The sequence below is a fragment of the Ischnura elegans genome, chromosome 3 (assembly GCF_921293095.1).
Source record: "Ischnura elegans chromosome 3, ioIscEleg1.1, whole genome shotgun sequence".
Taxonomy (NCBI): domain Eukaryota; kingdom Metazoa; phylum Arthropoda; class Insecta; order Odonata; family Coenagrionidae; genus Ischnura; species Ischnura elegans.
Window position 1 is genome coordinate 93,400,646 of NC_060248.1, and position 26,707 is coordinate 93,427,352.

Consider the following 26,707-nt stretch of genomic DNA (forward strand, 5'->3'; position numbering starts at 1 on the left):
CAATTTTTAAAATCAAGATACGAACGACGAAAGACCTAAAAGAATAGACTCATACATATGTGTTAGATGAGTTTGAGGGAGAGAGCGAGGTGATTCGTTAATGATCGTCAGCAGTTTCAAATCCAATCCACTACAATCCTTATCAAATGAGAACTCGACCTCAAATTGTCCAATGTATTATTTATGGCGGCGCATTATGGTATCAAGACTTTATCTGTTCTATTCTTAAAGAATGATTGGCCTTAAAAAGATAAAATTATTTTCTCCACTCGCCATTTACTACATATATGTTTCTTGTAGAGTTGCTATCACCCTTAATTAGTTATCAAGATCCTGACGAGACATTTTGCATTGAAAGAAGAAAAAATCTTATCTGTAGAATGTTTTCGGGCATTAAGATAAGATACTTCTAACTGAAGAGGTAGTTGAAAACATTTACCTATATTATAAAAAAATAAAAATTGAAATGTGAGAAGGTTATCGAGCTGAATTTAAATTAGGAAACACGGAATTCATGTACGAAGAAGGCCCATTAACAAACCTTAATTGCGGAGATGATTTTTGCACGATTTCTATTCTGGGATAGAATTTCTGTCCATTAGGTCTAAATTTCACAGCTTCTTGATGATAACCTTCCCTAAAATACCTGGTAAATCACATCTCACTGATGCATACCCCGCCCGTAACGGGGTATGCACGAGATTTCCCAGGTATTTTATGAGCGGGTTGGTTCGGAAGTTGTTCTCACAGTACAGGTAAAAAAAGTAGATAGGCACAGCTCAACTAGGTAGAAAAGAAATTATTAAGTTCCACCTCTGGTGCTTCCTCAGCAATAATGCCTATAGTATTTTTTAACGGAAGACCAGAAAGATAGGTCGCGTTTGTTATGCCGAGGTTCTTTGGGGAGTACGAGAGGAGATAAGTCTTTGGGAAATGTTGTATAGTAGACGGGAAAACTTTATTGGCCACATCATTTGACACGATGGTCCCACAAATACGGGCAGGAGGAAGGGTAGAATGGCAGAGGTGGGCTACGGATGACGTACATAGAGTAGGTGATGAAGTATGTAAAGCAGAAGTATTATTAGTTTCTACAAATCAACCGATGGGAGAATAGATTGGCGAGCTGCGTCAAACCTATCTTATTATGAATTTTGACAACGCAGAAACATTTATCTACAGTGACATCAGATACACTACTAAAAACAAGCATAAAATAATATGTTGTATTCATCACAATGGAATTTTCCTCTAGCTATCACAATCTCACGAAAGTACTTTACCGATCACTAAGAAAAATAAAGTAAAAGATTTCAAATCAATCCTGGCCACATAAATAACCAAAATTGTTCTAGGAAATGACGAATCAAAGTCGTCGACCCCAAAATAATTTTGCAGATATTTGCCAAAAGGATGGATATCTTTTATCATTGATCGTTAGGTCAATAACCCAGCTGAACTTTAGTTAGACATGTGCTGAAATCGAAATTTTTACTTCAAAGTAAACCACCATACTTTAACTCAAATATATTTTTCAGTGAGGGATTGCTAAAACTCTTTTAAGTGAAAGAAATATTTTGTACACTCCATGCGTGTTTGAGAGAGTGAAAATAAAGGGAATGACTTCGAAATTAATTAAGCACGACTAATTAGGGAGGTATAAATACCAATAGTCAAGTATAGTGTACAAAGTAGCTTAAAACCATCAGCACTATGGTTATTTCAGTCAGTCAGTGAATTTTTTTTTCACTTAAAAGATTTTTAGCAATCCCTCACTGAAAAATGTATTTGTGTTAGAATATGGTGGTTTACTTTTAAGTAAAAATTTCGATTCCAGCACATCATATTCCCAACACACTGATTAGATTTCAATGAAGAAGAGAATATAAAGGACCATGAAGCTGATATAACTTTTAATTATATATCAGGTTTTACCGCTGATAGCATCTTTAGTTGCTAAAACATACCGCGTGAATTCGATACTATTGCGAAAAATCCATATCCTCCGCCTATATATTAGACTATTATTATGGCTCTGACCAAAGTCCACATGGATTTCTCAAATTTAAATTAGATTAAAAAATTTAAAGGCAGTACAGCTTCTCCTTCAATGTCATGATTTTCAAGGTCATGTACCCGAGCTTATTGAGAGAATAAATACAACTTTAAATCGAAACCTTAATAATCGATTCAAAAGCTAGATCAAGCAGATATCCATGCTATCGGGAAGACAGAAAAAACAGTATCTTCGGGGATAAATGGAATAAAAAGGCCAGTCACCTCTCAGCTAAAAAGTCAAATTCAGTTGGCAAGCAAACGAGTCGAATTCATTTGGTTGCCGATGCACCGGTCAGGCTAGTAACTCAATACGTCCCTAACTCTCATCCGCCGTAAGTGCGATGTGGGTAATGTGTATCTTCCTTCATGTTCCGTAACTACGTGAAAATGCGAGTTCTAATAGAGCGATAAATGCAAAAATTTAGAAGAGACGGATTATGTAATGATATCTTGTTAATAGTGCATACATAAAACCTGATAGGTGGCATTTTTTCGTTGATCGCAACCCTGCATGACGTGCCAAATTTTTTTTCTTTATAAATTATATCCAGAAACGCTTCAATTACTACATTTAAATAAATTATTCTGGATTTTTTTTTAATTTTTAAGGAAACATTTAGATATGTATCACATATGATACATTTTGGTTATAGACAGCTGTTACATGAAATGAATATGGATGACAGATTGGCAATTTTCCACGAAAGGTTTTCATTTTACATACTCATCGAAAACTTCTCATTGGCGCCTATACCTTTACTAATAACATAAATGGATATCACTCATGTAAATCCTCTTACTCGACTTAATGCGAGGAGCTGGCTTACTTCTACATAATTAGAAGAACCACATAGTATAACGATGAGGTGTACTATTTCAATTTTATAATATCTGATACGCCATGCGTTAGAGAGAAACGTTTGTGGTCTTCAGAAATAACCGGTGTTGAGTTTAGTGTATAATATACGATACAAAATGCATTGAGGGGTTAACTTACTCTCTCTTCGAGAGTATGAGAGATATTTACGGCATCCGAGAAACGGCAGCGATCGCATACTGCCGCGATAACGAACCGCCAAAGTGCACACAATTCCTCCATTTACTCTTCGATTACCCTCCACAACCACTTCGGCTTATCTCGACTTACATCCACCGAAACTCTCTTCTTACGAAGAATCTTTTTCAAGCTGCCGTAAAAAAATGATAGATATCTTGTCCGGAAGGAGATAGCTGTCAATGATTGTTTCAGCTTGAAAGAATTTCCTAATGACATCCTCTCAATTCACAAAAAAAGGTCTAGAATAACAAAAATTTGAACAGCAACAAATAATATGGTTTCTACATTTCAAAACTTACGCCGTTTTGTGACAGTGCAAGCGTTAGTGTTCGAACAGGAAGGAATACTACTTGTATTTTCAGGTTAAGAAAACTGTTCCCCGTAAATTAACGTACTCAAATTACGAATTCATGTAGAGACCGTTAGGTAAGTGCGTGTTCGGAAAGATGCGTTTTCTGTAGCCATTGTAATACTTGACAATTCTATCATCAAGTATATATTTTAGTTATGTTACGTGTACGAATTTGTTGGGTTTTGTTATTTCTCCGCATATTTATTTTTTATGACGAAGCATTTTATCTCTCTATACTATGAAAAACTTTCTCACTGCTATGAAAAACTTTCGTATTTTATGTAAAAAAACGTATGTCATGTTCTTACTTACACTTTACCAAACAAGTCACACTTACCACACACACCACCAATAATAAGGATATAGAAACTCTTCAACCACTAGCGCAGTGGAAAAGTTATGACAACATTGGTAAAAACGGTGGTATATCCTAGGGCCAACTCCTGGCCACAGGCAGCGGCTTCCTGAGTACTATGATGAACTAATTCATTTTCGCTCGCCAATGAAAAATGTTTGGCTTTACATATAGCAGGAAAACAATGATAATCATGAGGGTGGGCGGTAGGATAGCAATGGAAGCTGAAAGTCATGAAGAGATTGCGGGAAGGAAAGGTTGATTTGGTGATAGCATTTGACCAAGAGAAATATGTCAGTCCCCCACACTTTGAGGATGGATTCGTTCCTGGTACACTATTAAAGCGAAACTGTGGAAAGGCTTTTGGGATGAATAACTAACGGAAATGATAATGAGTAAAATATTTTTATTTGTTTATTTTTAAATTTTATTTGCATTAAATCCAAAAAAAAAGTACATAAGACCTTATAAATCGGATTTGTGAACAAATGGTTAAATAATTTAGGAGGGGCGGAGAAAGAAGGAGGGATTTAAAGAGGAAGTTTCGTGATGGCGGTTATAAATGATAAAATTGACGATGTAATGTCAAATCATTCTGGTTCTAAAGGCTACTTTACATGGGTCACGTAATTTCGCAGGTTAGAACTGCATTGATTTCTCATTATGGAGTGAAATTGCGGGAATTCACGAACCAAATTAGAACATGGGCTATTTTGTCAACTCACGTCCATGCATTCTCGCAGGCGTTCTAGCAATTCACCGCTTTGCACGACGAAATTTTGACTGCGCCTTCGTACACACGTCCGATTGTGAAATTAAGTGCCATGTGTAAAAACGGCCTTAAAGCTGATGAACTTGTAGGACACCGTCAATGAAAATCCATATGGTTCTTTTATCTGTTGAAAATCCTTGAAAAATCGCAGGTGACAGAGCTCATAAAAATTAACTAGTCCTCTAACGCTGAATATCACAAACCTTTGGATTAATACTGGATAACCTCTACTCTCTCTCATAGAATGAACATTGGAAGCGTAATGAGTGAGGGTCGGAAATAATGCGCAACCTCTCACGAATTAAATAAATAAATAAGTTGTTTGAAATGACCACATGAGACCACGGGCCTGAATTAGACCGTTCGATCCGTTTAGGCTCACCTTGCGAGAGATGGTCTTATATATGGAGCTTACCCAGTTTAATCTTGTCTCATCATGGTGATTTAAATATTTAATTTCCTTATCGGCCCAAAGATAAGTAGCGGTGAGAGTAAGAACAGTTTGAAACCGATAACTTATTCAGAAACGGAAGAAGGCTCAGCGTCGAATGCCAGCATTTTAGTTGTGGAAAATAAGAAACTGTCATTTAAACGTCAAAATTAACATAACTTAAGCAGAATTATTCACTGGTATTAATCTTGAGATGCACATAAAAAAGTAAGTTGCTTTTTAATATTAGCCGATAGAGGAAAAATTATTTGTTTTGGTAGAGCTATCCGTGTGGGACGCTGGCTTTGAATATACAAATAATTTAATTCTTGAAACATGGATTTTATTTTGAGATTTCAACCGAACATTTCAGAATTTTATGAGATCAACTTTCATGGAAATTATAATGCTTGCTTAAGAGTGTGATTCAAGTAACAAAGACAGCTTTTACGACCAAATTCGTCCTTGAATACCCATGCCGGTGATATTGATTTCAGCTCTTTTTAAGTACATGGAAGAATAACTGACGAGATTTACTTAACAAACATTCCGCATGAATCACAAAAAGAGAAGAAGTTGAAAGAATAATTTTGTTGTCTATTTTGAGCTAAATAATCACCACACAATTCGAAAAAAACAGGAAATGATGTGGTCAATGCTTGCCAATTGATTCGAAATAGTTTTATCTTTGGATTTTTTTTTAATCTTTACCTACCCATTGGTAGGTCGAGCGATAAAAATTGCTAATAGATGTGACTTTCAAAGGAGATCCGCTGGACCCATCAGTTGCAAAGATAAAAACGAATTTGGAGATATTTTTAGGGAATTCCATTTTTTTTCGTGGAAGTCATTAAGGTGAAGCGTTAAAACTACCTTTGAGAGAAAATAATAGCAATCAATGATACCAATTCTGTACCAACTACATCAAAATGAGTATCTTTATCCCATTCGTCATAAAAAGTTGGGCTATGTGGATTACTGACACATCCCACACATTAAAAAACAATGACATTGACTTATTACGGAGGCTTCCGCGGTGACTTGATTGGTGATAGTTTTCCGGGTTTACACCGCGTTGATCAACGCGGTTCATCAGCTTTAAGGCCGTTTTTACACATGGCACATAATTTCACAATCGGACGTGTGTACGAAGGCGCAGTCAAAATTTCGTCGTGCAAAGCGGTGAATTGCTAGAACGCCTGCGATAATGCATTGACGTGAGTTGACAGAATAGCCCATGTTCTAATTTCGTTCGTGAATTCCCGCAATTTCACGTCGTTATGAGAAATTAATGCAGTTCTAACCTGCGAAATTACGTGACCCATGTAAAGTAGCCTTTGGAACCAGAATGATTTGATATAACATCGTCAATTTTATCATTTATAACCGCCATCACGAAACTTCCTCTTTAAATCCCTCCTCCTTTCTCCGCCCTCCTCAATTATAAATGAGCAGATGAGGCGTTCATGCAAGTGAAGAATTACGTGATATCGGATTGTATTTAAATTGTTGATTCATGTTGCACGTTATTATTTAAACGCGGTGTAAACTCGGAAAACTATCACCAATGACATTGACATTGAAAATACGTGCCAATTTGGGCGAACTGCCTTAGGTCTAAACGAGGTCAAAAAGCTAATTTTTGAAATATAACTTTACCTAAACAAAAATTACGATACGTACATTCAAAACAAGTAACAAACAGCAACTGAAAACGTAGTACCAAACACCTGTAGGATGATTTCAAATTGTTTAAGTAGACGCGGCTGAATTACGAGAATATTCGTCATAGGCACGTGCCAACGATTTCCATAGATAGACAAGATATTTATTGGAAATTCTGCGGAAATTTCATTGGTAAAAAACTGGTTCTAAATGGTTATGCCGAAGAAAAAAATAAATTTCAAAGTTTAAAGAACCAAAAGAGTATTATTCAGGAGAAGACGCTCACGGGAATGCTTTCAATGAAATAGGGTAGTTTCCTTCATCAAACCAAACGAAAGGCATTGATTACAATTCATTACCCACCATTAGTTTATTCATAATATACAATTTTTTGGTTTTAGCAATCCCATTGTAGGTGAATGTTAAGGGTCAATTTTAACCTCATTTGAAAATGGCTAGAATGGCGCCCATGCGATGCCACTCCACGTGACGTCACAGGGACCTAGTTTCTATACGAGTAGATAGGAGTTTTTCATCGTCTGATATTACCAATGCATGCATGAGGCACAGAGCTCAGGGAAACATGTCTTAATAATCACCTATTAAAACTGCCTTAGGTCGGAAAGTTTCCTTCGTTTGATAAGATATTAAAAATCCTTATTTAAACCAAGCGCTACCTGCTAGCAGAGTACTCTGCTACCTTCTAGCAGCCAGCATCGCAGCGGCGCATAATATCCTCGCCCCAAGGTCACCTCACACGGCGAAAGCGGGAACCTGAACGACGTCACACGGGGTTTTTTCCCAGCATTCATACTTAGCCGTCGCGTTTTCACGCGATCGAAAATTTTCACTTTTCATTTAATCGCGAAAAATAGATATCGTCATTTAAAAATCTAAAAAGCGTGAAATACGTACTCCAGGAGTAATAATCTTTCGATTTAGGCAATAAAAGAATACTAGGAAACCACCCTATTGCTCCGAAGGGTCCTCGCTCACAGTCCGTCAAGGTTCCCTCCACTTTAAAAGCCGTCGACAGTGAGTCACCCTAGAACATTACACAGACAGCAAACTCTTGTTTTTTCATCCCTTCCACCTTAACCCCTCGGGTGAGTCCCCGATGTAACAAGAGGCATCAATTGTCGCAACGAATAAGCGCGCCTTCAAAGTTGGAGGGTACTCACGATATAATTGCTCCGCGTTTTACGGTCTCGGCAGAGGAGAGCGGAAGAGAGCGATTTGAGTTGCCCAACGGTGGACGACGGTTTATCGCATCGCACACATTCGACTGCCGACACGAGTGCTCTGCCTGACTGAGTATAGCCCCCCGTTCATAATAGCTTAACTCGACGTGACTTGAATTAATATCACCCTCGCCCGCAAGAGGAATTCACCAACTCATTCTTAACAGTGTGTTATTCCATTATGTGGTTTTTTGGTTAGATAAGTTTTACTTATACCACTACTTTTTTCACAAAAAGTGACCCAGGTTTCGATAATTAATCATCATTATCACCAGGCGTAAATTATTATGTATTTCAAAGCACTGCAGTACCAGTGACTTTGTGCGCAGTCACGCGCACGGGTGGAAAGTTGAATACACCAAAGGTGAAGTTTGCCATAAAAAAAAATGAATTAGCCGGGATTCGAACCCGGATCTCTCAATTGCCGGTAAGGTGTGTTAGCCAGTTACAAAGGCTGCGCCAAGTTACACGTGCCACAGAGTGGTCTTGTGACGTCAACATCTTTTTTGGTAAAACCGCATCCCGAAATTCACTCTGAGAGGCTTGGTAGTGTAACTGGCTAACACACCTGACCGGCAACCAGGATATCCGGGTTCGAAACCCGGCTAAGTCGAATATTTTTTCCATAATAACCGTAATTACCTAACGGATGAAGAGATGATAGTCTATTCTGGCGTCCGTTTCAAAATTCATCTCTTCCTTCATTAGGTAACTAGGTTACAATAATAATAATATAAATACATAATCATTTACCCCTGATGATGACGGTTACTCATCGAAAACCGGGTCACTTTTTGTGAAAAAAGTAGTGGTGTAAGTAAAACTTAACTAACCAAGAGACCTTGCAAGAAAAATATCCCTCTAATCACAGAGTAGACCGCATACCAATCGTGAAATCGATTTTAGCAAACCTTGAAAGCCTTTTTACACGGGACACTTGATTGCACAATCTGACGTGTACACGAAGTCGCAGTCAAAATTTCGTCGCGTAAAGCCGTGAATTGCCAGAACGCATGCGAGAACGCATAGCCGTGAGATGTCAAATTCGTCCCATCAGAACAATGATACGATGCGATTTTCGGTGGTCCAGTGGCTACGGTATTCGCTTGTCTTTCCTAGGTCCCAATTTTGAATCCCGTCTGCGACAATTTTGCCAGTGATTTAATCCGCGGTTCGGTTTGGATGGGTGAGGGTAGAGCTCACCCCAGACTGCGCCACATATTTGTGAATAGCACGCGTTCAGGGTAAAATCTCTCCCCTAGGCCACCTCACGCTTCTCAAGGATTTTATTCGGTGGTGACCAAAGATGCCACCTGGGATAAAATCCCAGGACCTCTCGATCAGCAGCCAAGCGCTCTACCACGCTCCCCTTTTCCTTCTACAGGACCATTCAATTTAATGGAATTTTAAAATTTAAACGTATAACGTAAAAACAAAACCTATAGTCATAAGCCAAATAGAGCCATTTAATTTTTTACCAAAGTGATTTCATTTTTTACCATTTCAATTTTGGCCATAAGAGCAGAAACTGATCCGCGTACTCGTACGTATACTGTATATTATATAGCAGATTCTCGCTTAAAATATTTACCCATTTCGGAGGTGATTTCAAACGTATGTCGAATCGGCATAATTTCCTGCCAAGGATCCAATTTAAAAATCAGCATCAAGCATATTTTGCTGCTATGTTAAAAAATAGTTTAATTACCAAATAAGGAGTAGAATTGCATATTTGAGGAGTGCCCGTTGGAGCGAGTGGGAACAAAATCGGAGAATCCTTCGTGAAAACTTTCGCGGTAGCTCGTCATGGCAGATAAAAACTTTTTGAGCCACGTCACCGCGCCAATGTTTGGGCGACCCCTACGTTTCCCGACCAATGCTGGTCGCTTTTTCAAGGGAATCTTATTCATATCACCGTATATAAATCAGATTCCCTTGATTAAACTACCAGAATCGGTAGGGGAAACGTTGGGGCTACCCAAAAATTGACGTAGTGACGTAGCCCAAAACGTTTTTAACCACCAAAATCGGCGAAATTCGACATTTGAGAAAACGTTCGCAAAATCAGCTCAGATCGTATGCAGAATGTCGAACCCATCGTAAATCGGGAGTCTCTTGCATTTCCTCTGAGCTCCGGACGAATTCTACAGTCGGCGCACAGGCCTAGAGCCTAGCCTGTAGTCTGAATTCCCTTCTTATGCTCCGCAGGCCCCCGACAGCAGAAGACGAGACACCGATGGTGAAGGGATGGAAATGAGATGGGGCCACGGCGACCTAAGGCACAGGACCTCGGCAACAAACAAGGTGAGGGAACGCATCCACTCAGTTCCCAGAACAAACAGGTGGAACGCTTGAAGAGAACGCTTTACTCTGTTAGACCATTCTTTTCTCGCGACTAATTTCTCATTTAAAACATTAAAGATATGCTGCCCTGAAGATGATGATAATTCATTGAAACCCGGGTCGCGCTCTGTAAAAAAGAAGTGGTAAAAGTAATTGTGTGATTTCCAGGAAAACTTGTAACGGAATACCACAAAGTTAATCAAGGGTTAGTGAATTTTGCTCATTAAAGATATCATCCTGAAATGTTCAGGGTTCTGTGTCAAAATTGCCTGTATCTAAAATAAGATAATTGCACCGTCGTAATTTCTAAGACGTAAAAATTTCACATTAAAATGAAGGTTTCCGCGATTATGGTTTCATCTCTGCATTTTCCCGAGTTTTCTTTCGCGTCAGTTGGCTTGAGGACAACAGTTTTACTTTCGACCTGAAGACGCTTGCAGGTTACCCAGCGAAACTGTAGTCTACAAGCCAACTGACGAATAACCCAGAAAAAATTAAATTTTTTTTTAAAAGTTTTCCACCTCTGCCATCACGAAGTGTTAAGGAACTCTTGGGACACTTCTTTGTCGATACATGCGAGATAACGTTTTTGAGTTATTATCACAACACTGAGCGTTCTTACGTAAACCAGACATTAGGTCAGGGTCGCACTATCGCGACTATGTTAAGTCGCATATGACGAATTTCAAATCGGGTCATTCCATGCGATTCAAACAACATAGTACCTGTCAACCCAGACCCTCTCCGATTACTTTCTGAGTCGGTTAATTTGGTGACGAATTTAGGTATGTTTTGAAAATTCATCAATTTATGGGGTCAATCAATTTATGAAAATTCATCAATTTATTTTACATGGGAAATATCTCAAAAGAAATCACACCCATAGAGAGGTAAGACTCCGTTCAGTATTCCTAGCAAGGGTGGATACTGGTCGTTATTTTACGCGTGGGGATGGTTCTTCACTTGAAACACCTCTATCTATTTAGAGTTCACGACGCTACCCTTTACACTAACACACCTCGCAGAAAGGAAACTATTATTTTTAAATTATGTAAGGCATGTTAAACGCACATCATGAAAAATAATTAATTACAGCCAAACAAAGGCCCATTTGAAAGCGCTACCCATTCCGAGAAGCTTTCGTCATTCCGAATGCTATAAAAAATGGCATTGAAAAAGGCGTGGCAAGGTACGTAGCATAAATACTCTACACTAGTAATATAAACTCTATGGCACATGGTCTCCCCTTGTTAGCCATAATGCGTCGGCTAAGACAAGTAGGTTTTAGAAATTCTCCACTTCTCTAAACGATGTTCATTGATCTGGTGAAATAAAAACTTGAACCGGAGAGCTACCTCAGTGATTATCATCTTTACATTACGGCCCCTGGTGCCCCTACCCATAATGCACCCCTGATTCTCTAGGCTCTATTTCACGGGGGCCACGATGGGTGCCGAACTGAAAGCTTTGCGGGAGGGAATTATGCTGGTTGTCAGTTTCGATCCTCCTTCGGCCATTACACGCTCTTTCTTGTCACGTCCCATCAACACCCATTGAAGTTTCCGAGTGACGGCCTCTTTGTAGCCTTTCCCTGCGATGTATTTGAGCGCAGAGGTCAAGCGGCTTCTTGATTTGATGACACTTAACCACCTATTGAGGTGCAAAGCATTATTCGCGGAAAATTGTTTTGAAGTATTTCTCAATGGCATTAGTGGTAAACTTTTCCGGTGCCTATAAATGTGAGGTATATCAAATGCTTGAGGATTCCAAGATAGCGTCTGACTCATAGGAAAGATATTCTGAAAAATCTCTGGAGAAAGCGCAATTTTGTATTTAAAAGCCTAGATTTAAAAAAATGATATGGGATATTATATGCTTTGTGCCTGATGCTCAAGATAATTTGGGAGAGCCTCATTATAATGGCACACACTATCACATGGATAAGCTTTAGGGAAACACAGCAGAACCGACAGATTTAAGATGTAATTTTTTTCGCGCACAATAAAGGACCATAATAATCGCGATAGTTTACCTCTAGGATAGCTTGACTCGGACAACATAAAATAGGCCCCGCATGTTCGGTTAATAACTTATCATATTTAAAAATACTGTGTAATGTATCGAAAATAATAGGCTCGTTCCAAGGATAAATGACCCAGAAGGCCCCTTACACACACACCGATTTTGGACGGCCCGTAAAATATCGGCTGTCCACATTCCGATGGTGAACAATGGGAGGAAATGGGAGGTTGCACACGTACCGACCACACTCCGGCACTGGTAAAATGCCGGTTAGCTACCGACCATTGCCACAGTGGATAACCGGCGCCGGCTCAACAACATAGCAACTTATCACTCTACTCACTCACAGCCAAGACGGCCTAGTCGGGCATCGAAACGTCGGCAGTTATGCAGTTCCTGACCCGGTGATGATCCCGAGAACTCTTCACTCATAGGAACTTATCGTTTGACCGTTGAAAATCCGGCGTGTGTGCAAGCAGCGCTTCCCCGGTAAAATATCGGCCGGTATTTTACCGGCCGTCCAAAATCGATGTGTTCAAGGGGCCAAAAGACCGCTGTACAGCGGGGGCCGTTTGGGCAGGTGTCACTGTATTTCATGCATTATCTAGCGATTTGATCGTTGGATTATTCTTCCTCATTGAATAATCCTCTAAAATCGCTGGCACAGTAATGGGTTTCCTGGTTTCGCTAGTGGTAGGACCCGCCCGCCTTTGTGACGGTGCGGGATTCCTCGTCCCGTCCCTTCCTTCCCTATCCCGTCTCAGGAGGCGTCTTCGGGCTCCGCGTCCGCGGCGGCGCCTCCTTCCTTTTTCCTTCCTGTGCTCCCCCTTCTGTGGTGCAGAGGTGATAAGCTTAGGCTTCAGACTTCGGCCCAGGAGAATAGCCCCGCGAGCCCGCCCTAGGGTTTCGTATCCACTGTATTTCATATATTCCTTGCAGGAGGCTCGTTCCGGAGAGACACGAGGCGATGGGGACCGTGGGCACGGGAGGACGGAATCGACGTCATCACACGCAGACAGCGAAGGCATCGGCCTCTACACTCGTGAGACCCTCTCCTGGAGAAGGATGCACGCCAGCAGAGCCAAGCTGAAGGAGACGGTCGTGTCCTCCACGCTCCTTTGCGTCTTCGCGCTGGTAATACCACACAGATTCCATTATTCACGCTGACTCTAACGGAATTATTATGTATTGTTCCTAATTGGCTAAAGTGATAATGTCCAAAGACAGGAAAATGAAATGCTGCTTGAAGTAAAAATATCTCTGAAACTGGTTTTTCGAATGTCTAAGGCAATCTCGCCATCTAAGGCGATCCTTCGATAAATGTCCCCATCTGAGTGCCGACGTCAGTACACCCTTCAAATACACGTGACTCATCAATAACGTGATGTCATTACTCCACCACCGGGCGGGAATCGAACCCATCACTCTCAGCTTTGCCCTCGGCGGGTTAACACCTGTTCTCCTCCCTGTTCATGTTTGCTCCAGGCCATCGAAAAATCTGTTTCGGAAACATTTTTCCTTCTGAAATTAATATAAATTCGTTTTTCCCCGTCTCTAACGGCCTGGATTATTTATATGGCTCTGTAAATTAACGTGATGTATTCCAACATTATTTTCAGCAACGGTTCAATAATATTTTGATAGTTACGTACTGGTACGTTTGGATTTATGGATAACAAGGTACGTTACAAAAAATATTGATAAAAATCGAAGATTTTTCTAGAGAACTATCACTTTGGATGAATCTACGCATCAAATAAGTTTTCCAGATCATCCAACCTCACATTGAGTATCCGTCTACATAGCCTAATACCGTTTGCTCTTCCGTGGAACCAGTTCTCTCCTTACCCATCCCTGTCCAACAAACATCATCAGCATATCAATGGCTTAGTACTAACAACACGTATCTTCAAAATAGCAAATTTTCAGGAGGGCAAAAAAAACGATTAATATCTTTGATTGTAGACTGAAATTAAAAACCAAAAGTTCATGAAACTGAAAAAGAAGCATTCATTTGCAAACGAGGAGTTGTTTCTTTTTGCCTGTATTTTATTTTTTTAATGCTATCACACTTTGTTAAAGATACCTGTCTCAAACCGGCCGAATTTGAGATACGTGTTGTTAGAACTTTGCCATCGATATGCAGTTTTCCTTCCCAATACCATGGAGTCAGAATTCCATCATCCCTGGCACACTAGTCATCCACAATCTCTGACTTCTCGTGACCATTTCTTCATCTCCTCGCCACCCATGTCCAGCGCCTTCTCGTGCAATTTTCTCCCAATGCAAATCACTTTCTCCATTCTCCTCTCAAACCACATTTCGTTCGTCTCGAGTCCTATCTAGTCCACTTTCTTCTGCGCCCACTTTTCTGCTCCACAAAGTACGCCATAGAATCCACAGTCAAAATTTAATTCACCAAAATAGTATATGATAGTATGTGAAAACTATAAGAATCTTAAATGTGATATTTCGTAATCTTCCTAAGAAAGTAATGAAATAAAAGGTGTGTTATACTTTAAACGTTCTTTTGACAAAGCATAGTTTCTTCCAGGAGTAATACTCTTCAAATAAGAAAGAGGCTCCTCGAAACCTATCTTTGGAGTGAGAAGTTAAACACGCGTGAGATTTGGGGCTTTAGAGTATATGGGAATACGGCATTTAATTCTTAGGCATCTGGCTCCATTACACCAAAGGCATATGTTGAGAATGGTATGGGTTGAAACAGTAAAAACTGAAGAAATTCTTCAAATACTACACGAAATGGCTACCGAAAAAGAAGAAACGAGTTTTTATGTAATTATTAGCTTTTTGGAAGACTAATCAGGCTCGAAAGGCTCCTGAAATTAATAATAGCTTGGTAAAATGTAAAGGAACGTAAATGAAAAAGGCTACTAATAATAAGAATACTAAAAAAGAAACTAGTTTATACGTGATAAAACCTTTGCGGACGACTAATGTAGTTCGAAAGGCTCTGAATTAGTATACCTAGGAAAAACGTAAAAGAAAATTGATACAGAAAGGCTACACCTGAAGTATCTGAGACAAAGAAGAGGGACATAGGATACAGAGGCTAAGAAGGCATTATGAGCACCTCAAATAAAAGATATGAATGTCGAATCAGTATAAATCAATTGATTTATTTACTACCGAAAAAGGCTAATTTAATGATGATTAGATTAAACAAAATAGCCCTTAAGACCAATCTTTCTTCATGAGTACAAGTGAGGCGCAAGTGAAGCCTAACGCTCTCCATTTCAGGATTTTGCCCCGTGCGCGATGATTAGCAGCTACGCCGATTCACCCACCGCTTCTCCTGAACTATCATAGTCCAAATAAAGAGCCCCTCTCTTTACTGAGGAGACCACATTAGCCTTCCCATTCCAAGTCAGTGACTTCTAGAGTCACTTCTGATTTTCGTTTCCTTTAACTTCTCTGAGAAGGCATTGAGAGAGTTCCCGTCAAAGGCGTTGTGGTCATCTATCGAAACAGATATGCTCAATCCAGCGCACATGAGCCGCCGTGAACAATTACACGCATGAAACTCTGACAGGAGCATATCCAGAGAGGAAGAAGGTCAAAGTGATGATTGCCATAAAGTTAAATATTAAAACGGAAAAATACGGCACACAATAGGAGCTATATATAAAAATTCTCATATACTAATTCTGACGATCCGTTTTATCTTCCAAATTCTCCTAAAGAACCATATTTCAAATGATTTTACTATTGACTCCTCTTCTGCAGTTGCCTTCCACCCATCACGGCCACAGAGAAACTTTCTCCAAGAATAAGTTTTAATTAACTGTTTCATTACTTCTGCGTTCCGTCTTATTGGGGTTAAGAAAACTTGATTTGCTAGAAATTAAATCGAAATTGGAAGCTATGACGAGGTGGAAAGGGCTCCGTATTAGCAGCGAAAAGACTTTATGACTTCTACAGTTTCTTTACCACAGAACGACCGGTTTCAGCTTTCATGTCATCTTCAGGTACATTGAGAAACATACTTCGGATACGCTCCGGAAACCGCAGCGCAGCAAAGGACCGTAGAGTTAGGTTTCCCTGAGTATTGGGGCAATGTTTTTCAATACATCTGAAGATTGCTTGACAGCTGATTCCGGTCATTCTGTGGCATGACAGCTGATTCCGGTCAACTGTCAAAGTCAAAAAGTCTCTATTATTTATTAGCTAGTATTAATCTTTAATTTTAATCCTGGCCTATTCCCGCAGGAGTAAAAAATTCTCTATTATTGATTAGCTAGTATTAATCTTTAATTTTCCTCCTTGGCCTATTCCCGCAGGAGTGCATGGTGGAACTCCAGGTCCAGGTCCCCACTCAGTGTCCCGACTGGCTCTTCACGCTATTTGCCGTGAACACAACGGTGCTCATCTCCGTCCACGTGATCGCCACCATGATCTCCACCTACATCCTGCCCTCCATCGACAGCGTCTGCGCCGAGCAGGAGGAGTGGGAATCGAGCGGCCTGGACCCGGCCCTCTGGGGCGTCAAACCTTCCGAGTCCCCGCACGAGCTCATGCGCGGCTTCATAGAGACGGCCTGGATCTTCTCCACCGTGGTCGGCCTCTTCCTGTTCCTCACCGAGGTCTCGCTCCTCTCCTGGGTCAAGTTCTGGGACGTGTCCATCCCCGCGGCCGCCTACGGCTCCGCTGCCGTGGTACCCTTCATCGTCCTCTGCGCCGCCTTCTGTTTCCGCTTCCACTCCATCCTGGCGGGACACACCTACGAGGTCCGCGCCATGGGACTCAAGCAGGTCGAGGAGATCAAAGAGAGGCTGGACGCGGCCGCGGCGGCGGGCGATTCATTCGCGTGAATCGGTCGAGTGGTCGAAGCCGTGCCGGGTATCACTACCAGTTGGATCGAGTAACTCAGGGCGGGCTCGCGGGGTTGTACTCCTGAGGGCCGGAAACTTACAATCCGGCCTCCGAGAGTTGTCCAATGACAGGAAGAAGGGGTAGGGGCCAAGATTGCTAGGTAAGAAAGGGAAACGCCCATCTCACATGTAAAAAAAGGCTTCCCTTAAGAAAGGAACCAGAAGGGACGACGAGCGTGAAGGACCTAAAGGAAGAATCCTTTCTAGGCGATTCGAAGAAAGGGCTTGTTGGCTCAGGCTTGTTTCAGTGCTTCGTGTGCTTATGACATCGTTGTATGACTAGGCGAGCGTGTGAGGTGCGTTTGGGGGACAGCGATTGGCTGCAAACCGTGCTGGCGCAGGGTTCTACGCCCATCCTTTTGAACTGTCATCGGAATACTCTGGACTGTAAGTTAGAGACTTTTTACGCCCGCACTCCTCAGGGGGGGGGGATGCGAGGAGGGAAACAAAGTAGGGAATCGCCGCCGCGATAAGGAGCCCGACGACGCGTGGCCTTAGGGTTGGGATACGAACGTAAGAATTGGGACGGGAGAAACCCATAAGCGAAACCAAGCTTTGCTTTACAACAGAAATGAAAGAATTTTCTAAAGAGATATAATTAAGAATACTCCACAGTTTTTCTATAGATAGGAATCACTTACCAGTGTATTTTGCATTTGAAGTGGCTCGATACGCCTCGGAAACCGCATCGTGGTACAGCGCAGCAGTGGAGAGGAGAGTTGGGCTTCCCTGAGTGTTGGGACAATGCGTCATTTCTTAAATATCTGATTTCCCCCAAAACTCACATCCTTGACCGTTGTTTAACATGAGGGAAACATCTCCACATGGATCGTCATTATCTCCTCCATTCAGCCTCCCCCGATTTGGACCTTCATGTTGGGGACGAGGCTTTTGGACACGATTGGTAGTTTTTTTGGATGGGGAAAGAAGATTGCATTCGAACTTAGCTTGCTCTAAACGGAAGACGGCAAATGGACCGCTGTTAATCGTCCCATCAGACGGATAAGAATAAGTCCTCGACTTGTCTCGTACACCCAATTACAGAGTTGAAGCAGACATGTGCGCTGATAATAAAAAGTCATAGGTGGCGGCATCAGGGCGTAATTTTTGCGGCGTCCTGCATCCACGCCGATGGTCTCCATTTTACGAGTGGATCATGAGCGATTAAAAATTGAATCCAAAGAATTAAGAAGGGCAAAACTAAGGTTAAATATCGAGTATGCATCGTGTATTGAAATATACCCTGATACTTACATGACCTTATTTTCAGCAAATTCGGCGTTGGCACCCAAATATGGACTAGTTTTCGGTGTCGGCACCCTACCTGTTAGATTGCCCATGTTAGCTATGAGGTACTGCTAAGGGGAGGCTTATGATTTTTGGCACTCCGAATCCTTGCTATGCGCTCATTAAAGAAAACTACTAATTGTAAGTACGCAATAAGTTGTTACGTATAGTATGTACTTTTATATTGCTTGTCTTCTTCATTTCCAGCGATTCTGACGTCTCATTAGAATTTTTCCACTAAGAATATGCTAGAATAAATTATGCAAGATGGCAGAAGGAATGAAGAAAGTTCTCCATGAGGTGGGGCATAGTTATCTTTCCATCACTTGAAAATACTCAAGACAGCAAGCCATGTGATATGAATGTGAATGAACTCACAAAAATGTGCAAAAATGTGAATTCTGGCACCAACATGAGGACCTGAAGACTTAGTAACAGTTTGTGCTCAGTAACTAAGTCTATTCTACATTAAGTGAACTAATTATAATACTTAGTCTCTCTACAACAAATATACGTCAACGATGAATATTTACGAAACCCACTCCTCGAGATGATTATTTTCGTCGTAAGATATTTATAGTGTGAAAGCATAGCGAAAAGATTTAATTTTCACAAAATTAAAAAAATGTTCTGAAGATTACAAAATATGTGCCTTACTCTTGATTCTGCAATTGCAAGTCGCCTAAGAATTATTTTATCGGGAGGATGAGTGAAAAAAAGTCCAAAATTGATCCAGAAGGCAGACTGTACTTACTTTAAGGCACATAATTTATTTTTTTATCACTGTTGTCATGGTATAAACACTATACTTCTTACTAGTATGAATCTACTATGCATATAAATGCTAAGCACTTCAAGTAAAATATTTCAAAAGTGTTCTTATGGTGATAGGTTCTCATATTTACAACACTAAATTGCATTGCATAGCATTAAATCACATTAAGGTTGAGATAAAACATCATTATTCGCATTTTATTATATTTTTCTAAATAGCATACACTTGAGACTGTAATTAATGACTTCTGAAACGTTAGTTTGCCTAAGGTTCTTCACATACTTCTGCTTAGGCAAAGAAAATGGATATCCCAGAAAGGTAATAAGGTATTCGCTTTAAGGCAGAGCGGAGACAGCTCTGCCTTACAGCGAATATTTTAATTAAAATATGCATTAAGAAATTGGTCTTGTACATCTCTCATTCCTGTTCATGTCTCTTATTTCAATCCATTTGGATATCGGGCAAGTAACGTATTTCCTCAGCAAATTTATTGGTTTCCTCTAAGTATAGGTAATATATTGTCCCCGTCATTACATGAAACTCCTCCAAGTTTGATTCGCCACGTATGATGCGATGTGTTCAAACGCACCGTTTTAAGGCCATTAAGGAATATAAACACTGCAGTACACTCTCAAACATAATTCGATTTATGGAACACCGGCTATTCCTCAGTGAAGTTCCCAAATATTTTAAAATGAAAGCAGCAATTTAGAGATTCTGCATTAACTTCACCAACAGCCTATGGAAGGATGGACCAATCGAGTAATCTTTGGATAACCTTTAAAATCGAATCCAGGGGGATTAATAAATTCCTTAGCATTCAAAATTTACAACTTAATTTTAAGAAACAATTTATTAGTCACGTTGCCGAAACACTCACGAGAGACATATGCAACGTGGGGCAGCATCACTGGAATAGTCGTCATGAGACAATGGTCATTTCAAGTCAAGTTATCCGGAATATCCCGCTCGACTGTAGCAGATTTCAATGAAATTCTCAGAATAAAATGACACATATTTCAATCAATGCTTGGTAAAAATATCACGTTCAATTATGCAATATATTGATGCGTTATCATTTGTTTAACCCTATGTCGCGGCCTCCTAAAGCGGGAGTCGGCATTTCTCCTGAACTGTCCGGTGGAAAGAAATGAAATACTGCTTTGATATGAAAATGTTGCCGCTCTATTAATCTAAACAAAAAGGTATTATCTATGCACTAATGCTGTTTAGATAAATTCTCGCAAAATTGAACACAATATCGAACACCTCGAAAAAAGTCAGTTTGGATGCATGTAGCATTGTAAGTAAACGTTTGATGAACGTTATATTTTTCTTAATGTGACATTTTGAGTAATTCAATCATATTATATGATTAGCTAAAATAGGAACAATACAAATATATTATAATAAATTATTTATACGGCTTGGTGATGCTTTTTGAGCAATCGGAGGATAATGTAGCATTTAATAGTAATTGATTCGAAAATAACACCTATTTTGACATTGCATTTCGCGCAGCAATAGGGTGGTTTCCTATTATTTTTTTATTGCCTAAATCGAAAGATTATTACTCCTGGAGTACGTATTTCACGCTTTTAGATTTTTAAATGACGATATCTATTTTTCGCGATTAAATGAAAAGTGAAAAATTTCAAGCGCGCGAAAACGCGACGCGTAAGTAGGAATGATGGGAAAAAGTCCGTGCGACGCATTCCTGGTTCCCCCTCCTGCCTTGTGAGGTGACCTTGATCGAGGCTCTGAGCGCTGATAGGACGCAGGATGCTAGCGGGTAGCTGAGTACCTTGCTGGCTGGTAGCGCTTCGCTTAAAAAAGGTTTATTGATACCTTATCAAACGAAGAAAACTTTCCGACCTTAGGCAGTTTTAATAGGTGATTATTAAGACATGTTTCCCTGAGCTCTGTGCCTCATGCATGCATTGGTAACCTCAGACGATGTATAACTCCTATCCTCTCGTGTAGAAACTAGGTCTCTGTGACGTCACGTGGAGTGGAATCGCATGGGCGCCAATTTGGCCTTTTTCAAATGAGGATAAAATTTGACCTTAGCCATTCGTCTAAACCGGTATTTCAAAAACCAAATAATTTGTGTATTATGAATACACTAATGGTGGGTAACGAATCGCAATCAATGCCTTTCGTCTTCTTTGATGAAGGAAACTACCCTATTGTGATAAAGAAATAGAGATGAACCACGATGTTCAGACCCACGCTGCCTTCGTCGCCTTAGCCAAGTTTATTGGAAGAAAAAGCCTTTCCTTATCTAAGTGGCCGTATTTGTTCCTGTATTGACTTTACCAAGGCATACTCCATTTACCCTAAAATATTTTATCAGTTCTCTTGGATTCCAGAACAACAAAGCCAGTCCGCATCGGTTCAATTGGATCACGCAGGAAACTTATATAGAAAACAGATACTTTATGGCAGGCGTAGCATCTTTTCTGAGCATGAAAATAGTTATTTGATCGAAGTAGATGTTTATAGAGTAGGTAAATTACTTTGCAGCACTTTTCCCATAGAAAAAATTTTGTGGTCTTAATACTAGGATGATCCAAGCTCCACTATAATGGTTTTTTCAAAATAAATTTTCAATACAAAAGTTAAGAGCGTATTTTAAATGAAAGGAGGCAAATTTCGGGGTAGGTGGGACAAAAAAGAAGAACAAGAAGGAAAGCAGAGGATGGTAGACAACGGATAGCGAAAGGAGACCGCTCTCTTGCCATGTAGTCTCCACTAGCATTCATTCCATAGCAGCTACCAACCATCGATATTTTTATACGTTGAGCCCTGAAAATGCCAGCTATGGTCGGAAACTCTACCCAGTTGAGTAACGTTATAATCCGCCTACCACGATAACTTTTTCATGAGAACATAGGTAATACCATTGAGTATTACCTATCTTATTCTTTACTCTGTGGTAATACCGAGCTCGAGTGAGATGGAAATAGATAAAAATGGAAGAAACATTTTCCATGGTCTCTTAGTTTTTGTTCACTAGTGATGAAACCCGAGGAATAATTTCGAAAAAAATCATACATTTGACTTGAATTTTGAAAAAAAAATTGATGATAATACTCCGCGACCTGAGTGAATATCATTTTCTTTTACAGGACATAAAAAATCTTGTTTCATTTTACGAAATTTTATCAATTATAACCTTTCCATCATCTTGGTCCTTTGTGTTGAAGAAAAAAAGCCCTGTTTTTCAGAATGCCTTGCTATTCGATGGTATAACGTTTGTTATTTTGTTTTCTGATCACGGACGGATGAAACTCGTTGTTTTTTTATGGGGGGATACATTACTTACCTTGGCGCCTATGCGGTATGCAATAACTCGCAGCGATAAGGCGTCTGAAGTCAAATATGCGTAGACAAGTGACTTTTTTTTCAAATATTCTTCAAATAATTTTTAACATTGTTTTTTAAGCTGGTAAAATAAAAACTTGCATAGAGACGCCGTAAAAATTACCATGATTTCAAATTTTCCTGAAATTGCGGCGGGGGTCGGCCACCTCCTTCTCTCCCTCAATCCCCTACCACCACAATCAACCGCTACTTCCGATGCGCTAAGCCTTTAGTGGACTCCTACGTCATGAGAGGAGCGAGCTTTCCTGATTGTAAAACGTCTTAACCCTAATACGGGCAAGGTGAGTCTCTTGGACTCATCGAATCACATTTTTGAGAATTTTATTATGTTATTGAAATGTCAGCATGTTGTAAATTTTTTCTCCTTCTAATTGTATATTTCCTATAAATTAGAGTAATTCAAACTTCTTTCGGAATTAAAGTAACTTAAAAAATAATTTTTTTCCCTGAATTCCCACAAATCCGAGTAAGTCTGTTTGCACGAAATGTAAACAGTAATGTGCATTTTACAAATATTTGGTTTGAATTGTCAAAATGATGTAAAATTATCACTATGTACATGTGATGATAAATATTTGATGTTTTATGTTGTGAAAACAGAAAGAATTAATCAAAAGGGTCCACTGTACTCGCTGTTTGACCATGTATGAAATTAATAAGTAAGTAATGTAAAACTTTTGTTAAACAAATAATAATCAATTTTATGTTAAATGATTCTAAGGTGCACAATATATACAAATTGATGTGAAAAGTAATATTTTTCACTATTTAATAGTTTAAATTAAAAGCATAAGTTACAAGAGTCCATTGGACTCACCTTGCCCGATTACGTCAGAAAAATATGTTGCCCGTATTAGGGTTCAATGTGATCCGCAGTGGGGGCATCACACAACTTTTTTCGAAATTCAAAGTTCGACATACGTCAAAATGTAGCCCGAGGTAACAAATGAACAGAAAAATAGTATACGAAACAACCCGGTTCGAGAATCGCCGAGAAGACAGCCGATTGGCTGGGAGCTTGGACGAACAGTAAAAAGAAAACTCCGCTTGGCTTGGCTGGACAAAGAAAAAATTTTGTTCCTGTAGGTCGACATCCTGCGGTGGCGCCAAGGTAATTTATATTGAACGTAGGCAACCCGCAACACGAACGTTATTTTTACGGTATTTCGGCTGTAAATTTAGTGATTAAAATAGTTTTATCAGCCGATTCTGCACCAATCGTATCCGAAATTGTCGAGGTAAGCCACAAAGATCGAAAATTCACATTTTTCATACAATAACCGGTCTTAAAGAAACGTAAAAACTCCGCTGTCCTCTGCCGCCTCTGACACTAAAAACGATTTTAACAAAGCAAACATTCGATATGAATGCGATTCTCCACGCGTGCGGAACCAGTTAAAGGCCGATAAAAAAATCAAAATTTGCTAACTCGAAACACATAGCTATAAATCAGTCCCTATGAAACAATGGTAAGCAGTGAAAAATTAAGGATTATAATGATAAAGACGCTCAAGAGAGATAATGCGTGGAGGAGATAATATATATGAAGGATACATCAAGGTAATGTCGACGATTACAATGACCTATTTCCATTTTCCTGCACATGGTATGGGGCACCATATCGGTTGATTAATTCACTTCCAAAGGCAGAATAAATGAAACACTAGTTCATGCTTAAAGGCATGAACCTCTCAATAATATAATTTAATGCTCTTTGGGCACACAAAAAAGGTCAGACCTTGATGGTAGTCAACTGGATGGAGCGAAAGGCACTTATTTAGAAAAATAAGACGCGATATGACGAGGTGAAAAAAGAAGTCTAAAATGCAAATCTAATATGAAAATGTGACCGTCCAGAAACTTTACTTTTCAGCTTCAACAACACTGATACTTGGTTTTAGAAACATATCCATGCTACCAATTTTTTTCTAATCGTAAAACATATTCTTCGGTTTCTGAAAAAAATATACTGGTATTATTTCGCCCGAAAAATTTTATATCCATTTGGAAAATTTCATCTCTCGAATGAAAACTAATTCACTTAAAAATTTTATCCAGGCACGAAAACGTTTTATTTACTTGGATTCAACATAATTTTTCACAGAAATACAGCAGGTGAGTAGCGTGCGTAGGGCGTCTACCATCAATCCCCGGAAATGTTTTCACATGTGGCGACTGCCCGCCATACATTTCCCTAGGAGACTGCTAGCACAGGGGCACTCAATGACTTTCTATCAATCATTAAAAGTTTTGAAAACAAATGAGGGTCTCCGATCCGAAATTTTCTCAGAATAGGATAATATTAACTACTGCCTAAAAAGCCATAAAGTTAAGAAACATGTTTTTCGAAAGAAAAACGGCGATTTTCAGAAAGAATATCCTACGGAGACTAAGCCATTATAATTAAGGCTGTTTCGGAAAAACTAACTATGACATTGTATTTTAGCATCATGAAAATTGTTTTTTCAGCTTATTTAATGAAATTTATGGTTTCCCAATGCACGGGGGGTGAAAACAATTCCAGGATTTTAGGCAACCCGCATATCACCTAAGCCCTCCCCGAAGCAAATTTGTGACTACGTGCCTGAAAGAGAGAGCAACAGAAAGTAGCATTTAAGAGAAGAGCTACGAGATATTCGCAATGCAAGGCTTAATCTATTTAAGGGATTTTTATAATTCTGTACTCAAAAATCTTTTAATAGAGTCAAATTAAGCTTGCAGGTAATTTCTTCCACCATTGGTATGAAAACCTAGGTCTGCCTCTACGTAGACAGGTGCTGTAACCACCACCAATGATGGAGCGCCCATGCATTACATTTGGTGCAATGTAAAGTGAAGAAGCACATGAAGTAGCATGATGAAGTGACACAATATCTCACTGATACCTGAGGCAGCATTTGGAAATTGATTGTATTGCCATTATCATTATCATTCATACAAATTAATATACAAATTTATATCATTAAATACAAATTATTAATTGAAATTCAATGCACCGTCTCTTAACACATTCAGTGCGGATGACATATATATATGTCATGAGGGCTTTTCCACTCAGGCGGATGACATAAATGTATGTCTTCGGGAGTACGCTTTTCCGCTGGTCACTAGGGTGCTCCGAGCGCGCCTAGCGTTACTTTTTCACCCTCCCGCAGTTCGGGATTGACCTTACACCATTGCAGAAGTGTCCGTTTCTAGTTCTACGTGTTCCTTCATTTTTAGTGTTTTTTTGTTTACTTTACTGCTATTTTTGGAACAATTTGGCAGGTTGAGATTTTTCTTTTCATTTCCTTCGTCTCTTTTTCATCATTCTTATCGTAAATATCATAATCATGTCTTACATATGGATTATTTTTTTTAATTTGTTTTTTTACCTTCATTTTTAATTTATTCATATTTTATGTGCTATCACAAAAATTATGATTAGACTAACTTTTTTATTAAAGATATTTATCCCCGTTTCATACTCACTGTATTATAAAAAATGATCTTAGTACGGTGCTTCAGTTAATGATGTTATATTTGAATTTCTTTTGCTAGGAACATTTTTTATAAATGAAAATTACGTTTATCCTGGGTGATTTTTTTTTGGGTCTTTTTTCTACTTTTACGGCATATTTTCTCATTCGTTTCCCTAGGTCAATTACCAATCCTCTATTCATTTCGATTTTATTTCATTTTCTGAGTTGTTCATACGTGTTGGGTTAGTTGCAGATTTTCTTCCTTTTCATAAAAAAATAACATATTAATGGCGTATGCAATACTGCATTACATTATCTACAGTATTGGTCTGTATTTTTTTACTCGTTTATTTGTTTCCTTAGCTTTGTAAACGAAATTGCGGAAAAAATAGACTCAGAGGTGTTTTAAGCATAACGGCATTTAACCATTGTTTATTCCCTTGAAATAGTATTTTTATCTTATTTTTTAATTTATTCATATCTTATGTGCAACCACAAAAATTATTATCAGACTTACTTTTTGTTAATAACGTGTATTCCCGTCTCAAAACTTACTATTTTATTCCAAAATGTTTCCATGCGGTCCATAAGGTCGTATTTTATACTTTAT

General features: G+C 39.4%; 1 protein-coding gene across 1 annotated transcript; it reads left to right on the forward strand.

Moving 5' to 3' along the window:
- Positions 1 to 10,080: 10,080 nt before the first annotated feature.
- LOC124156149 (calcium release-activated calcium channel protein 1-like) lies at positions 10,081 to 17,357 on the forward strand. Its single transcript, XM_046530504.1, has 3 exons — positions 10,081 to 10,234; positions 13,235 to 13,429; positions 16,597 to 17,357. Exons 1-3 carry the CDS (start codon positions 10,178 to 10,180, stop codon positions 17,125 to 17,127), a joined length of 783 nt encoding a protein of 260 aa, XP_046386460.1. The 5' UTR covers positions 10,081 to 10,177; the 3' UTR covers positions 17,128 to 17,357.
- The last annotated feature ends 9,350 nt before the right edge of the window (positions 17,358 to 26,707 follow it).

Excerpts from the sequence above, each read along its gene's own strand:
- LOC124156149 (XM_046530504.1), top strand. The coding sequence starts at position 10,178 with ATGGAAATGAGATGGGGCCACGGCGACCTAAGGCACAGGACCTCGGCA. Across the intron at positions 10,235-13,234 it reads GGACCTCGGCAACAAACAAG|GAGGCTCGTTCCGGAGAGAC; the intron begins GTGAGGGAACGC and ends TATTCCTTGCAG. Across the intron at positions 13,430-16,596 it reads TCCTTTGCGTCTTCGCGCTG|GAGTGCATGGTGGAACTCCA; the intron begins GTAATACCACAC and ends CTATTCCCGCAG.